Source organism: Manacus vitellinus, unplaced genomic scaffold (assembly GCF_001715985.3).
Source record: "Manacus vitellinus isolate BGI_N305 unplaced genomic scaffold, ASM171598v3 scaffold_0_pilon, whole genome shotgun sequence".
Classification (NCBI taxonomy): domain Eukaryota; kingdom Metazoa; phylum Chordata; class Aves; order Passeriformes; family Pipridae; genus Manacus; species Manacus vitellinus.
The window spans coordinates 20,394,549-20,411,447 of NW_021938789.1; the positions used below are offsets into that span (position 1 = coordinate 20,394,549).

General features: G+C 36.9%; 1 protein-coding gene across 2 annotated transcripts in view; it reads left to right on the plus strand.

The window, feature by feature from the left end:
* The first annotated feature begins 3,408 nt into the window (after positions 1 to 3,408).
* ATP10D (ATPase phospholipid transporting 10D (putative)) overlaps positions 3,409 to 16,899 on the plus strand; it is a 37,283-nt gene continuing 23,792 nt past the window's right edge. The window contains exons 1-9 of one of the 2 annotated variants that reach the window (XM_018068850.2): positions 3,409 to 3,709; positions 4,484 to 4,678; positions 8,477 to 8,554; positions 10,545 to 10,749; positions 12,574 to 12,659; positions 13,837 to 13,943; positions 14,675 to 14,806; positions 15,600 to 15,727; positions 15,877 to 16,129. In XM_018068850.2, coding sequence (XP_017924339.1) covers positions 3,444 to 3,709; positions 4,484 to 4,678; positions 8,477 to 8,554; positions 10,545 to 10,749; positions 12,574 to 12,659; positions 13,837 to 13,943; positions 14,675 to 14,806; positions 15,600 to 15,727; positions 15,877 to 16,129 — 1,450 coding nt within the window. In that variant the 5' untranslated portion in view covers positions 3,409 to 3,443. The remainder of the gene's footprint in view (positions 3,710 to 4,483; positions 4,679 to 8,476; positions 8,555 to 10,544; positions 10,750 to 12,573; positions 12,660 to 13,836; positions 13,944 to 14,674; positions 14,807 to 15,599; positions 15,728 to 15,876; positions 16,130 to 16,899) is intronic. The other variant, XM_018068857.2, reaches the window with a different exon arrangement.

Below are 16,899 nucleotides of genomic sequence, written 5' to 3' on the forward strand. Positions count from 1 at the left end.
GGTCCATACAATCTTCAAAGTTTACTTAAAAGTTGTTACATTAAAATACTGGGGATACTGGCAGAAATATGCAGTGCACACAACGGAATGTGATGCTTCCTGTCCCTTTCTAAGCTCTGCTTCTCTGAATAAAGATGAGGAAGGGTGGGGCAGAGGTTTTGGAGCTGTGTCAGGGATCAAGGGTGTGTATGTGGTGAGGGATGACTGCTCTTCTGCAACACTGCATATGCAGTTTAAACCTTTAGTTCCAGATCTAGTGGTGAGGAATTCCATCTTAACATGGTGTCATGTTAAAATGTCCAGTACTCTTCCATTCTGCTGTTCCCCCTCCCCCTTTTTTTTTTAAGTAGTGGTCACTGGGTATCAAATACTAAAAAAGATAATAAATTATGAAAACTGAAAAGACCTAGAATTTAGGAGGGTTTGAAATTTTTCAGGTGTATTTTAGCTATATAGGTTATTTAGCCTGTATAATTTTCACTGAATGAGCAAGATCTGCTATTTAAAACTTCTGCACTCCCTTTAGCGCTGGGAATTTTGGAAAGAGTTCATTTTAGTGCTTCTTCATCAATATCAGATGTTTGTTTGCTTGGTCTTGTGAAGACAAACATGATTTTCACTACAAATCTAACCTGCTCTCAAATACCTCACTTGTGGCATCCTGAAAAAATTTGCAGCATTTACTTAAGTTTTCTACAAGGACATTGCACATTATAACAATATGTAGAGGTATGTAAGGTTACTGGGCAAAGAGCTGTTTCAAGCAAAAGTGTGGTTAATTGACACACCTTGTATGATTCATGCTAAAGACAGAACCTTGAGAGAGTCTGATAAATTTAATAGAAGAAATCATATTAAAACTCTTCCTGATAATTCAGCACATTGTTAATTAAAACGAACATTTATTTGAAAAGGTCCCTCACTGCATAAGATCTGTTTGTCAGAAATTACTGAGTTGTCACAGCAGAGGTTGTGAAGAAGTGGTGTTTTCTCAAAATGGCCAAGACTTAAGAATGTCATCCAAAATGTAGATGTTTGGGGTTTTTTAAATAGCTGAACTGCCAACATTTGTACCTCTTTTTAAGAAGTCATCTTTTTAAAGTCTTTAATTTTCAATACTTTGTTCTTTGTTCTTTGCTTCAGTCCTGACTTCAGTGTAGGTGGGTCTTTGTTAATTTGGTTTTTGAGAGCTCTAGGTGTATTGAAGACTCTTCATAGCCATGTGTGGACTCCACCAGCAGCACGTTCAACAGTACCTAAACATTTTTAAAGACTTTACTACCTTTCAAGCTTCAGACTTGTTCTCAGGCTCAGTGTAAATGAATTGAAGCATCTCTTTTGCGTGTGTACAGATCAGTGTTCATATGTATGACTATATAGTAACCATGCATTAAAAGTAGTTAATTGGTGTGAAGTAGCTGCTTCTACATGTCAGAGTTTCCATTTCTGGTGGAAAGACTGACCCTGACTAAAATGGGTCAGTAACCTCTGTGCAGTCCCTCTGGGAACTGTCTCCCAGGCAGTAGGATTAGGGGAAGCAAAGGTAGAAGATGCTGCATTCTGTGCAAATAAGAGGATGCCATGTGTTTTGGAAAATTTTCACAACTTTCTTCTTTCTTCTCTGAGAAGTTCCAGACATAGCTTCCTTCCCATGCAACCTTTGTTAGTCCGATGGTTACTGGGACCACAAGATTTAGGACTGAGAAAAACAGAAAGCCTTTTTCTCAGACTGATCCCTTACATTGCCTGAGGGAGTGCTGCAGAAGGGCCTTGGAAGAACAGTAGGGTACTGCCAGGGAATGCTGAGAGGAGATGCTATATACAGGTTTGTTATTCTCTCCTTTGTATGCAGATCATGGTTTCTAAACAGGAATGTGATTTTAATGTACGTGGTAACAATCCTCTGAGACATTAAGATTGTAACAGTCAATCACTACCACATCTCATGGTGATAGGACAAAAATGTACCATCTTATTTCATGAGAGGAAGAGGCCAGAGAGACAGTAGGGAGCTTGAAGGGTAGTTGCGCAGAGGACCAAGCTCTTTAGGAATGTTGGAGAATTTTCTTTTTAAGAATAGAACAGGTTGATGTAGAGATATGAATACTGTCTCATTGTTAGAGGACCTACTGAGGGCATTGTGCTCATGTTTCAAACTTTCTACAATTATAATAGGAAAAAGAAACCAAGGACGGTATGTAAGAGAAGATAGTTTGGATAAAATGGATTAGTAGTTTGGAAAATTGCTTCTATAAGGAACATTTTGGAGGAATCTTGAGCAGGACAGTGGCATTTGTCAATGGCAGAGAGATATCACACGAATAGAAAATTGAACTGATTAAAGCCAAAATCAGGATTAAGCTGATGACTGCCTAGGGTCTGTTGTAAAAAGATTTCATTTAGAAAGATCCAGCAAGTTTTAGAGGCAGCTTTTGTGTGGGAACTTAGGAGGAGGATTTAGTAAAAAATTTTGCTAGAATGTATACAATTAGTAAGACACCAGATGGAAGGAAAGTAATCTGCAGTGAGAAGTACTGATGATTTAGGGCTCAAGCAATTTATAGTTTTAAACAAATATACTGTAAGCTGTTCTATGGAAGAAATAGTACAAGAAATGTAGCAACCATTAAGGTGTAAAGGTTCATAAATTGTAAAAAACTTCATTGTAAAAACCAGCACTTTTGAGCTTCTACTAAAGCATGGTTTGTGTGTGTAAGAGGCCTTTTCTGACTGCATTAGGTGATTTGAAAAAGTGAGTATCAGCTACATCTATGAACTTCAGCTTTCTTTAGGAAGACAAATTCCTGTGTCGAATGCTAGAGCTTGGCTGGGTGGATGGAGGAGAAGCATTTGCATGAAATTTATTCATCCTCTGTCAGTTGTTAAAAATTTTCAAACTTGTTTCTAATTCCATAGAAAAAGGGGTTTGTTCATGATAGTTACTTAGTGCCTTTCACTGGCAATTCCTCACTTTGTGTCAGTACTCAGATTCATATTGCTAGATTGTTGAATTCTGAGTTTAATAAACTTTGTTAACCATCAGTATGGACTGCAGTGTCTGAGATGAGGATTCCTTAGAAAATGCTGTTCCCTGCAGAATTAGCATCTTTTCTGCTTTTTTAATACTGTAGCATGAGAAATTGGTGGGCGGGCTGCTATTAAAAAGCAATTGTGCATTTTAAACAGAGTAATGAAACTCTAGGATCCTGAAAGAGTGGATGAAATTCAAGCTTTGAAGCGGAAGTTCCTGGCCTCACATAACCTATTAACTGTCTGGGTTGGTTTTCCTTAGTCGAAATATGAAAATCACTTTTTCTCTGGGCTTATTCAAAACTGTGACTTTTTAGTTGAAAAGCCTTTATAGAATTGTTATGTAACTTGCTGTATTTTAAAACATTTCTAGGTAGAGGACATTCCTTGGATTATAAAGCCTTCCAGGTGCAATGGCAGATCCCATCCGCTGGGCCCGATACCGTTGGCAGCGACTGATATCAGCAGAGGGCAGGGAAGGCAGCAGCAGCAATTCAAGTAGCAAGTGCCATCAATCATCAAAAACTAGTGGCAAACATAGGATAGTGATACCTTGTTTGGGACATTTTAAAGAAGAGTATGAAAAAGTATCAAAACTATACATGAACAACAAAATACGGACTACTAAGTATACTTTACTGAATTTTTTACCACGGAATTTATTTGAACAATTTCACAGGTAATTAACTCCTTTTTGATTGTGGTAGTTCTTCTGAAGTGGAATCTTTTTATTTAAATGTGTGTGTGTTGCTTTCTGTTCAAAAATTATTCTTCCTCCTGACCTGCTTATCATTTCTGAAAAGATATGTGTTATTTGGCCAAAGTGTCTTAAATATCAGTGTTGGACTAATCCTTTTCTTCTTAGCTTATGTACTTTCCACGTATTCAGTTCTTTGGACTATTGAACTATTTCTTCTTCTTGGAGCACTGCCACACACCAATCTGCAGTAGGATTTTCAATTCATTTCCTGTAAATGTGTTTTTCCCTTTCCTTCATGTCTGTCTCTCTTGCCAGTTTTTTTTCATCTTCCTTCTGCTTGGAGGACTGCTGATTTGTAAAGTTATGCAGGGAGGTTGTAGGATGGCTTCCTTTTTAAGACATGCCATCTCCCCTGAGAGATGATAAAATTAAGTTTAAAAGACCTGGAAATTTGAGAGAGTGGAAGTTTGCCAGTGCTTTACTAGAAAACCTGTGCCTGGAGGACAGTTTTGAAAATAAAGGAAAATTCTTGGTTTCTGCATTGTCTGGTCATGTATATTAAGCAGCAGTGCAGCTAAGTAATCTGTTGACCGGAGAGTGAAAACAGAGTTCTGGATACTTAATTCTTAAATTGCAGTTGGGGTGAAGAAAAGATAATTGCTGTTAACTTAAATGTCTATATAGCATGGAGTGGGGAAATAAGTATCACTGTCTGCTAGTACGGCTAACTCCTGTGTTTTCTCTTTGTTTCAGAGTTGCCAATTTGTATTTCCTATTTCTAGTTGTCCTAAATTGGGTTCCTCTGGTGGAAGCTTTCCAAAAAGAAATTACAATGCTACCTCTGGTAGGGGTTCTGACAATTATTGCAGTGAAGGATGGTTTGGAAGATTACTCAAGATACAAAATGGATAAACAGATAAACAACTTACTAACCAAAGTATATAGCAGGTAAGAGGCAACTGTCTATATGGTATATTGCTGTTATTTGATTATGACTATTATGTGAAAAGTTGTTGATAATTCTTTTGATTTACTTTCTGAATACTCATAGAATCATAAAATAATTTGAGAAAGGTCTCTGGAGGTCATCTGATCTTAACCCCCTGCTCAAAGCAGGGCTATTTAGATCAGGTCGCTCAGGGTCTAGTTGAGTCTCAATCACCAGTTTTGCTAAATGGGTATCAAATTAGTGTAAAATTTGCTGAAAAAAAATTATGCTTTGAGCCGTGTTCATGCATGAGTTTGTACTGTGTTAACCAAGCTACTTTGACTAGTTAAGCATTGTTGTACATGGCATTTGTTTTGAAAGGTGTATTTTTAGTTCCTCTAAAACGGCTGTAAGCACCATGGAAATTCAGAGGCTGCTACTTTATCACTCATTAATGGCATCATATTGTACTTACAATGTAATAACATTTGCCCAAGCAGAATGAGATAATTTTCTATTTGAGTGCATCACAGTTTGGTACAAATGTTAGCATCTGTTTCACCGTGCAGGACTGCAATATTGCAGACTGTGGGTGCAAGTCAGGAGTGGAATCTGCTAGTGGCAAGAGGTTTGCTGATAGGCAATTATTATACAGGGATAATAAAGAGATAGGAATACAAACTGATGATATTCTAAATTAACTGGCAAAAAATTCTTTTAGTGTATGTTGGTGCTGCCCACATAATTGTTTTTCTTTTATACCTGTCATGAAAGGATATTCTGAGCATGTAAAATACAAAGATAAAGGAAGCATAGGGAACTCTTTTTCTTTCTTGCATGCTCTGTTTCCATGTAGGGAAACAAGTATTTTGGAAAATGTCACTTTTAATGTGTTGTGGTAGCCATCACAAATAGCACCTGGAGAGGTGCTGGAGAGGAGGGATTGAGAGTTCAACACTTAACATACTGTAGTTGCTGTAGTATGAAACGACATTTAAATCTTCCTCTTTTCATTAAAGACACACCTTTTCTTAGTGAAGGCAATACAGGGAAAATAAGCTTTTCTAAAATCTCAATGTGCTAGTTTAGGTTTATGCCAAACCCTAAACTTTGTACTCTAGAGGTAACCTTAATTAGCCCATGCAGTGTATTTACAGTCTGGTACTACATAATTATTAAATGTAATGTGGTAGTTAGCAGATGGAATCTCCAGCTTTCTAGCATTTGCCACACTCTCTTGGTAGTTTAAGAACTAACTCATAACCATAAAAGTCTGGACTATCATCTGGGCAAGTCTGCTTATCATCTGGACAAGCAAAACCAAACAGATTTTGTTGGCAAACACAAATATATATATAGCAGCTTTCCCAGAAACATTCTATTCAACCTATACAAATTTGAGCTCAAAACAAGTAAGAAATTGGGCTATTAGGGAAGATAAGTGTTTTCTTTCTTTTTCATGTCTGCAGAGAAGGTTTAAGGGAGAAGCTGGATTATTTCTGGCTATGAATTGTCATGTACCCTGAAAGAATTCATTGCCAGAAAGCTGAAGTATTCAATCTTCATATTCCTGAAGATTCTGTGTTACTTGTAATCTCATACCAATGTTAATGAAACAGAATTAATTTCTGATCTTCTGTTCTGGCTTTATTTTTTTCCCCCTTCACCAAAAATCTGTAATAATCAGTGGCCATATTAGTCCTGTGTGAAAATTCCTTATTGTGCTTCTAAATGTTTTGGCTTTGTAACTTTTTTTCTCCTTAGTTTTTGTCATGAAGTATTTTATATAGTCTAGTCTGGTTTTAAAAATAAGCTGAGAGGCATGGTTCAGGAGAATTAAATGCTACTGGTACAAAAAATTATTGCTCACTACACGTGAGCTGATTTATCTTAAACTTCCATTAATCTCACATTAGGATTCAGAATTTCTTAACTTTTTTAACAAGAATCCCCTGTTCCAGTGCATGCATTTTATCAAACATAGTAATTGTAAACGTGATGAACAACTAGGTAATTTTGAATACAATTTCCAGTAATTTTCTTGCTATGCATTTGTTCATGTGGAAAAGTTGTATACATTGTATGTTCTGTCTGTGATTTTACTTACACGTTAGATACTGACACCTACATGGCTTCTGTGTGCCTAATATAGCAGCTCTTCTTGCTATCTCAACATAACTAAGCAATAGTTGTCATGCCTGAAAGCTGGTAGGCCAGCTTTTTGTACCTGAAGATAATTTGTGTGATGAAGCATTTTCAGGAAGACCAATGATCCTTGCATCTTGAACTCTTGTGAGGCTTGCTTGTGTACAAAGCTAAGGGTTTTCATAATAAAACCCAGTTTCACTGTGCTCTGTTCTCCATGACAAAACGTGACAGTCTCAGTGCCTCGATAGGTCTATCTGAGCACCTAGATGCTAGTTTCTCTGTTTTTTGACAAACCCGACACCATCCCCTACTCCTTAATTGCTTTTGCTTATAGCAAATGTCTGACATCCATAGTTTCAAAGTTTTCAACCTGCTACTTTTTAGAGCTGTGGATTGTATCCATTTGATGGATCAGATTTATTGTATTTGGTCTTAAATACACAGAACCTGAGGCAGATTTTTCTAGGAAAGTTTATTTCTGTGTTGAAAATGTGATAATATTGCTTAGAATTTTTTCCCCTTTCTCATTTTTCACTTGTGGAGTAGTAAAACATATCAATAAGATGTGCTAATGTGCATTTTAGTTTAGTTTATAATTGTTGCTATGATGTTAAATAGTTATCAAGTCCTTGTGCATTTTGAGCAAGTTATCATTCTAAAGTAGTAGGATCTCATTTAAATAGCTATGAATCATGAAGTATAAAGGCATTTCTGTTTGAGCATCTGTTAACATTGTGTAGTTCATGTCATTTTAGTAGAACAGTGGTGAGGTGACTATGATGGAAAAATCCATTTAGTTCCCTGCTGACCTACCACTAAAGGCAGCTACACTTTTTTGTTAGACTTTGTGCTGAACTGGATAGAGAATATGTGCATGATCCACCTGCTGCATCAGAAGTAGGATAGATGATGTTGCTGGTTGATATGTTTTTCTTCTCTTCTTCCCTCTTCTGCAGAGCTCTTCAAGTATATTTCTTTTTCATTGCAAACCTTGCGAGTAGATGTGCTGTAATTACTGTTCTTTACAAATACATGTTTATGCAAATCATTGTATATATTTGGAATCCAGACATAATTTAATAATCAGTTTTTCTTTGTGGAACTGAGCTCTGTAAAGAAAAATCCTTTCTACATGACTCTTCCTTACTTTTAGCTTTTCTTTCCTCTCCCAGACTCCAGTCTGGCATAAAGAAAGTGGGACTAATTCAAGTCAATCAAGTAAAAAGAAGCATCATACATTTTCAGTCTAATGTTCAATAAACAGGTAGTGATTTAAAAGAGGAAATATTTTCCATCACCTAATCTCAACACTGGCAGCATGGACAAATAGTTTTTTGTATTTTTTTGTGAAATGCATAGTAGTTAGAAAAAAATACAGGGATGTGAGAGTACTGGTATTTTGTACTTTTTTTAATCTCTTGTAAATAATTTCTTCAAGAATAAATCAAAGGGTTGCTTTGTCACAAGGTCTAGAGTTTCCAAATATTTCTATGGTTTTGGAAATTCCAATTCACTTTGAAAAATCTCTGTAGAAGTCAGGGACAGAAATTGACAACTATTCACCTGATATTTTTATCTTACTGCATTAGTGATGCCATTGCCTTCTTCGCTTATGATCTTATTTTGTCTTGCTTACCTTTCTGTTTCCACCCTTTCTCTAACTCTTCTAGATGCAAGCTGGCTGAGGAAGTAATCTTCCACTGTCCTCATGGGTTCTCAAATCCTTTCCATCCTGTTTCGAGGGTGAGGTAAAAGGTTGCTGTTTTGGAGTGACCAGGGCATTCTGCTCCAGTTGGTGTTGCACCCTAGTTGGACTCGTTTGGCCTTCATAGTGGGGTAAAGTGGCCTACACAGAAAGTTATGCTGATTGAGGTTCTTTCTGTACCTGAAGGGTAGTTCTAAGCAAACAAACAAACAAAAATTACTAGTTTTCGTATCTCTGTCTCCTGAATAGATTTACTTTGTCAGCTATCAAAGCCTAAGTCATACCTTCAGTAAGTGAGAGTCATATTGTGTTTCAGCAGTTCTTCCTACCCTTTTTCTGTTTGCCTCTATAATTAATTTGAGGTTTGTTAATTTACTTTGGAACTTTTTCCTTCAACTCCTTTTTTTTTTTTTTCTTGTCTTTATTTCAGTGGAGATGTACTGGTATGAAAAGTTGATTCCTGCAGTTTTTTTAATCCATCCATCTTCTGATAGACATGACTGTAGCTTTAAGTTTTACATGCTTTCCATTGTGCCAGCGTTCCATCTGCGTAGAAGACTAGTGATGAGCATCTTAAGGAGAAAACAGTTGTGCATTATATCACTTTAATTTTTGTCAGCTTTTATTGCTTCCTGGTTTTGCTTTGTTTGCACTTTGAAAGCAATATAAACACCTCCTTATCTTCAGTGGAGAAACTGTCATCATTACAGTGGTTAAATGTGTGGGCCTTGTGCCATCTGTTTGTAGACAGGTATTTTCTAAGGGATACTATCAGATAATGCAGGTCTGAAAAGTACGGGTGCAAAGCTCAATACAGGAAATGTTTTTCCGATATTTTCTTTGTCATTAGGAGTGTCTGTTTCTGTTTGAATAGAAAATACAGCCCAAACCATACACCAGTCTGGATGACTGAGAAATGAAGACTGTGGAGAGTACGTGCTCCTCTCTTTAAACATTGCTGTTGGGTTAGTCCATGCAAGGCAGGAAACAAAGCAGTCACTGAGGGCAGTAATAGTTTTTACAAAAACCTACTCCAGACCTGCACAGTCCTTGTAGCAGTCACTGTAGGTGTGTTTCATCCACCCACATTGCACTAGCCTGCTGCTATGTGCCTCTGGCTAACTCCTCAAGCACTCTTTGTTGCTTTTTACCTTGCATCCTGTTTACCACTCTAAACTTCACTGTGTTTGCAATGAACTGCTGCGATTATACATTAAAGGAAAATTCTTAATCTCAGCTGAGAACACAAAAAGCAGCTATAAATGGAATGTTGAAAACGGTTCAAACTTATTTACTTCATGCCTGGATATTTCATACTAATAAAGAATTTCAACTCAATGCAGACAAGCATGAGCTTTTATTGACTTCACTGAGTATTACAGAGTCTTGGTACCTTCACAGAATCATAGAATGGTTGAAGGGACCTTAGAGATCATCTAGTTCCACCTCCTAGCCATGGGCAGGGACACCTTCCACTAGACCAGTTTGCTCAAAATACCATCCAATCTGGCCTTGAACCTTACATTCAAAAATTAACAAAAAAAATACTTTAAAATTCTGTAAATACAAATATTTATATTCAGAGCATCAGTGAAGTTGTTGCTGAATATTCTTTCCTTACTGGTAAATATTTGTTATTTTGGGAGACAGACATTTTTGAAAGGCCTTATCAGAAGAGAATAAACTGTTCTTGTTGCGTAATTGCAAGAAAAAGTGAAGGCCCAAAGAGAAATACTGAAAACACTGTTTCCTTTCTTGGAATGATGAATATATAGGAAGCAAGTGTGTTGAATTTTAAATAGAGCTAAAATAATTCTCAGAGGGTGTCTTGAATGTAATTCCCAGAAAAATGGCTTGGACTCCAGAGTTGATTCTTTGTAATTATATTCAGCTTGCGCTATCTTATCAGAGATTTTTAATGGTTGGAAGCATAAATAGTTATTTGAGACATTTTCTAGTTCCAGTGTGTTTGTCTGACCTTTCAGATTAGATTATGCATTTGTAAAAAGTCACTGTTCTTCTGTGTATTTCAGGAAGGAGAAGAAATACATAGATGAGTGCTGGAAAAATGTCAATGTTGGAGACTTCGTCCGGCTTTCACGTAATGAAATCATTCCTGCTGACATGGTGCTGTTATATTCCAGTGACCTGGATGGGATCTGTTACATTGAAACAGCAGGCCTTGATGGAGAAACCAATCTGAAGCAGAGACAGGTGGTGAAAGGATATGCAGAGCAGGTGATAGTTGTGTGTTTCTAGTCACCTAAGAAAGTTGACAAGACAGATGGTCAACTAAAAAAACCCAATCAACTCAGCCCTCTACATTGCCTAATTCATGATAGCTCAGCAGTCCACATCTGAAAACAAAGTTATTAGGTAACAGTTATAAATTGTTACTGGAGTTGTTTTGGAGAAAATATTTATGTGTTCACCTAACCCTGAGAAAGACAGATCTATTTGAAGTAATGCAAGCCGGTGAAATTACCTATTCAGGTAAATGTCAAGAAGTCAAGTATGGTGCATAGCATGCTGTGGGTGAGAAATTTGAGTTTTTTAGAGGGGACTTCTGTGCTGTATAAAGACCTAAAAAGAAGAGCAGATATTATCTTCTCTTTCACTGTTTTTTTTGTATTTCAAATATATTGTTACTCCATACAGTACTTTAATGTTATACCTAGCAGTCAAAATGTTGGAGACTGGCACAATAGGAAGGGGACAATATCAAAAGATCAAAGAATCGTGTCATTTCTGCAGTCTTCAGCACACCTGGTACTGAGTTCTGCTGCTGAAACACCATGCTGAAAACAATAGCGAGGAGACTCAGTGCTGTCTCCATAACAACAGACTGATTAGTCCTCTGGAGTTAAAATTACCTGAACTGCCTCTGAATTTTCAACAGTGGTGAGGAAGTGAGAAGTTGTCTCTAAGTCCCGTTACTTAGTGAGTCTGGTAATAACAAAGGCATGATGTGCTGTCCACGAGAGTCAATCAACTTCAGGTTAATACAGTGCAATACATCAATACAGAAAAACATAATAAAAATTTTTTTAGCAAGCCAACAATATATAAAGCTAATAATATAATGTCTTCTGAGTTTCAAATTCTACTTACAGGGTCGTGTTTTAAGCTCACAGTTGCTATTCTGCCAGTGTGAAGCCACATGGTTGTGGGAGTACAGCCTTCTCAGAAACCTGTAATTATGCAGATGTATTCAGTAACACCTGTGAATCAGACAATTATACCTGGGAGTTTGAAACTTTGAATTGTGTATTTGGTTTTTTCTAAACAGTAGAACTTCCAAAGAGTTCTTTCCAAAGAGTTAGTGACAGGTACTCAGTTTGGAAATGACTCAGTTATACCCGTGGCTAGCCTGTGTTATACTGGGGACTAGAGGCATATGCCATTAACTGAAATTAAATTGCAACAGCAGGTAATTCCTAAAATAAGGCCTTTTGGCTTTTCTCTTACTTCTTGTCATGCTTCATTCTTACTAATACAGGATTTTGTTTTGCTTGGCTTTTCTAATTAACGTGTACCTCTGGCCTTTCATAACAGCCTTTTCTTTGGTACTCATGAGTCTCAAACATCATTACAAAATTCTACCTGCTTTCTTTGTGTTAGCACAAATAGCATCCTGGTCATGGTACTAGGAAAAAAATGCCTGTGTGCAAGAAATACTGCTTGCAGAGAAGACAGTGCCTCTTCTTTTTCTTTTATTTTCCATATAATGAAAAAAACCTATGGGAAATCTCTTCCTTTTAGATGTTCTTATTGGTTTTGTTGTTTTCTTCTTCCTTACTCTTCCACCCATTTTCTCCTTTCCAGTGCTCTCAGAATATCAGCAATGCAACTGATACTTGTCAGGGCTTGATATTTACTAGAAAGTCGTTCTATGATTTGTAAGTCTGATTTATGCAGGGTAGGAGGCCATCAACACCACCCACAACCTACAGTTTCAAAGATAGCAATATCTGAACCTATGAGTTTATGATGTTTTTAAGTTCTATCTCATTTTGTCTGAGTTCTGTTTTTGGGGTTTTTTTTTTGTTCCTGTGGCTTTAGGTCTCTGAAATTGATCCAGAGGAATTTTCCAGTAGAATAGAGTGTGAAAGTCCTAACAACAACCTCAGTCGATTCCGAGGCTTTGTGTAAGTATACTTGATGGCTCTTTAAACTACTGTCTTTTGCTTTGTCAGAGTTTGTAATGTTTGCTTTAAAAAATAACAATATAGATAGAAATCAGTTTGCACCACTGCCTTTCTGAGTGCAGCCCAACAGATAGAGCTCCAGAGGGTTTTCTGAGCAGCAGATTGTGAACTGATGCTTTTTATTTTCTATTGAATATTTTTAACATCTTAGTTCAGGCTGTTTTGCAATTGTGTATTTCATACTTGAAATAGCTGTTTCAAATCTGCCCTTCATAATGTGTGACCTCTACAGTATTTGATCTGGAGCATGGCCTGATTGCAAAACTGCATTGCTGAGAATTGGAAATCAAAAGGACTGGCTTCCCTTCCTGCTCTTTGTTTTCTTTAACCATCAATTACTTGATCAAACTCCTTTTCACCAGTGTACCTAGCTGTAGTTTTTTTGTCAGGTTTAGTTCATGATTAGGGTTAGGGTTTTTCTTCAGGGTTAGAGTTGGAAGGAGCCTTAAAGAACTAGATGATCTCTAAGGTCTCTTCCAACCCCAGCCATTGTATGATTCTTACAGGTTTATGATTTTCTGTAGACAGTAGGAAAACAAAGTGCTGTTTTATGGGGTAACTGATTTTCAGGATTTGAGAGTTATGTCTATATTCTTCCCTTTGCACACTGACACATTAGATATTTGAGAAGATAAATAAATATATATAAATCTTAGTTTGAGGAAGCACCTTTACAGTGGGCCTGCCTGCAGTGAAAGTATACCACAGGAGTGGTGATGCTCTCAATATGTTTAAAATGGAATTTTAAACATATTTTCTATTTTCTCCAAATTTTTTCTGATGCTGGTAATCCAAGTAGAAGTTATAGGGTTTCAAACTTCCAGTGTTTGTCTTGGATCTCTTTTCAATAGTGTTGCCTACTTCTCATATGACAGCTGGCAAATTCTGGGCTTATAAACACAAGAAAATTGTAATGCAGTGCCTTTATGCTTGCTTGGATTTTCAAGAGTGATCTGCTTGCATGTTACTCCATTCTTTTGAAAAGTCCAATCAGTAATGTCAGAATGGGGGTCAGTGACTAGCAGCTTCTTTGGGAAGTCTACTCTCCAGTGGTTTTGCAAAGCCTAACTGTAATTGCTGGAGTCCTACAGCTGACGTGATGTGCTTTTTTTTACAGTGAGCATTCAAACAAGGATCGAGTGGCTCTCAGCAAGGAAAACTTACTCCTGCGAGGATGCACAGTAAGAAACACAGAAGCTGTTGTAGGCATAGTGGTTTATGCAGGTTAGTGAACCACCCTGGCTTTCACAGATTGCCTTGCACACAAGATGGTTATGTGCCCTAAAAAACAGTATCATGCAAAGGGGAATTGGAAGAGTAAAAGCTTGAATCCAGCAAAAGGCAGCTGTAGCTAGAAATGTTAAGAACTCATGTCTGGGGGAAGTTTGCTTCTGATTTAACAATGTAAAAAACTGATATGCCTAATTATTACTGGAAGAACAGATCTGTTGTGTGTGAACAGGCCCTTGTCCTTAACTATTAGTTGCAATGGTAAACCCAGGTTTTGAAGTGAACATGGAAATGCTTGGCTTGCTTAGGATTTTTTTCTTATCTGAAACTGAAGCTAGTGCTGTTCTTCAGTGTTCTGCATCAAAGGGCAGAGGTTTTTAAACTAATCAATATGATGTATCCAGCCAGATAGTTGTAACAGAGGCGTAGGATTTTGTAGAAAACACTAGAAATAATATAGAGGGATCAAGAATGAGGTTGTTTCTGTAGGAAGGAACATTAGTGACAAAAGGTAATGTACACATGACAGATTTTGATATAGCTTGTTCAGTTTTCTTTACAACAGAATTCATGCATTGTATGAGAAATTAATTTACTCGTATTTATAACCACTGTTCAAATATTTGTCTATAGAAATATTCTGTTTCCCAGAGCTTTAGAAATGTAAAGCACTTGTGGTTCTGATACCTGTCATCAGAGAATTTCAACCTGTTTTTTGGTTGCAGGTCATGAAACCAAAGCCATGCTGAATAACAATGGCCCTCATTACAAGCGCAGTAAATTGGAAAGAAAAGTGAACACTGATATTCTTTGGTGTGTTCTACTTCTAATTTTGATGTGTTTAACTGGAGCAATAGGTAAGTGAGAATCACCAGACTCCTACTATTTTCCTCTCTCAGCTTAGTGTTTTATTTTGGAGTTGATTCATTTTGTCAGTCTTTATCCATGTGTAATTCCCTAAAAATTGAGGATGCTGCCAGGTTTTAGTTCATGTTGTCATATTTAATCTGGGATGTGGTCAAGAAGTATATTTCTGATGTGAGTTCTTAGGTCTGGAACCTGTTTCTCTGGTTGATTTCCCTTTTCTCTCACTACTGCTCTGCAGAACTCCTACTTTCTCTTGGGATTTTTCAGATAATGTGTGATGTACACATTGAGGTGAGAGATCTAGCGTGACTAGAGTTGTAATGATCTGATTTTTTAGGGATTGATTAAATGGTGACCTTGAGTGTATCTAAACATACTAACTTTTCTGACAGATCATGAAGGTGTTTAAAATATGTTTAAAAATACTTCTTCAGACTGTACTTAATAATGATGACGTTCACAGGTAGACTAAAACCTGAACAAGCAAGGGTAGCAATTAATTGCCAGAGGGGGTTTTTTGGGGAAGAGAAGTGTTTGTGAAGTGTAGTTAATATTTCCTTAGTTCTGAGATATGCTGTATAGATGTGCTGTTGATAGAAATGCATGTAAGGTATTTCTTCTATGCACTGATATTTGGGTTCCTGTTGAAGAAAAAATTAAGAAAGAAAATGGTAGTTTAAAAGCATAGAAAGGACTGCAGAGTGTAACAGGTACCACAACGACCCTGAACTGTGATACAGTTTACATACAACTGACTCACTTTATCTTGTTCTTGTTTTCAAGGCCATGGAATTTGGTTAACTAGGTATTCGGAAATACCTTTTATTAACATCCCCAAGCCAGATGGGAAATCGGTTCCTCCAATATTAGCAGGGTTCTATATGTTCTGGACGATGATAATTTTATTACAGGTAACTTTAGTCTGCTTTGAACATGGGTCATATTCTGATCTCATTTATACCCTTGAGTAACTAACTCTTCAGCTTCAGTAGAGCTACTTTATATTTGTAACTGGCCAAAGACTTTGGTTTTATTTAATCTCCATGTTTTATTTTGACAGGTCTTGATCCCAGTTTCTCTCTATGTTTCAATTGAAATTGTCAAACTGGGACAGATCTATTTAATACAGAATGACATTGATTTTTACCATGAGAAAACAGATTCAACTATTCAGTGTCGAGCACTGAATATTGCTGAAGACCTTGGCCAGATTCAGTATATCTTCTCTGACAAGACTGGAACCCTCACTGAAAATAAAATGGTTTTTCGGAGATGCAGCATTGCAGGACAGGAATATTGCCATGAGGAAAATGGTAAGACACTAAACCTGTGTTCACATGGGTCATTTTTCCAACATGATACCATTTTGATACCATGAATGTAATATCCTTTACTTGCTCTGGAAGAAATCATGACTACTATGTTTTGTTTCTCTCCTTGAAATATTCAGAACCCAGAACACTGGAAAATTGCCCATCTAGTCTTTCCTCTCTTTTTTTTCTTTCCCCAACTAGAGTGCCAGTGCTTACCTAGCATTTTAGGGTTTAAACATACTGTTGACTGACATAGCAATATACCAGCTTTATATAGTATATCTTAAGGCTGCAATTCAACATACTTTTGCCCTTGAGGATACAATAACATAAATGAATTACATGCTTAACAGTATTAATACATTACTTAACAGTAATTTTAAGGTACAAGTCAGTCACGTGTGTCCATATGTGTGTTAATGCAAAGATAAGTACCTCCATCAAAAATGACTGTTGTATTCTTACTTATATCTTACACACAGCTGTTTATTGTTAGCCAAAAATTTACCAGGTGGTGTTAACGGATAGTTGCTATCTTATTGTCTAAAAGTGTACCATCTTTCAGTATACATACCATGAGAGCCAGCTTGAAGCCTTATGGGAGCCAGGAGAAGATACAACTCCAGACACAAGAGAAAACTGGGCAGAGTGACACGAATTATTTAGTAGCTATTTTATTAATTATATAAAAACACAAAGTTTTTGTTACAGTTACCATGTGTAAGTACTAGCGGCTGCAGACCTTCGCTCTTTTGCTGGTGGGCAATGCA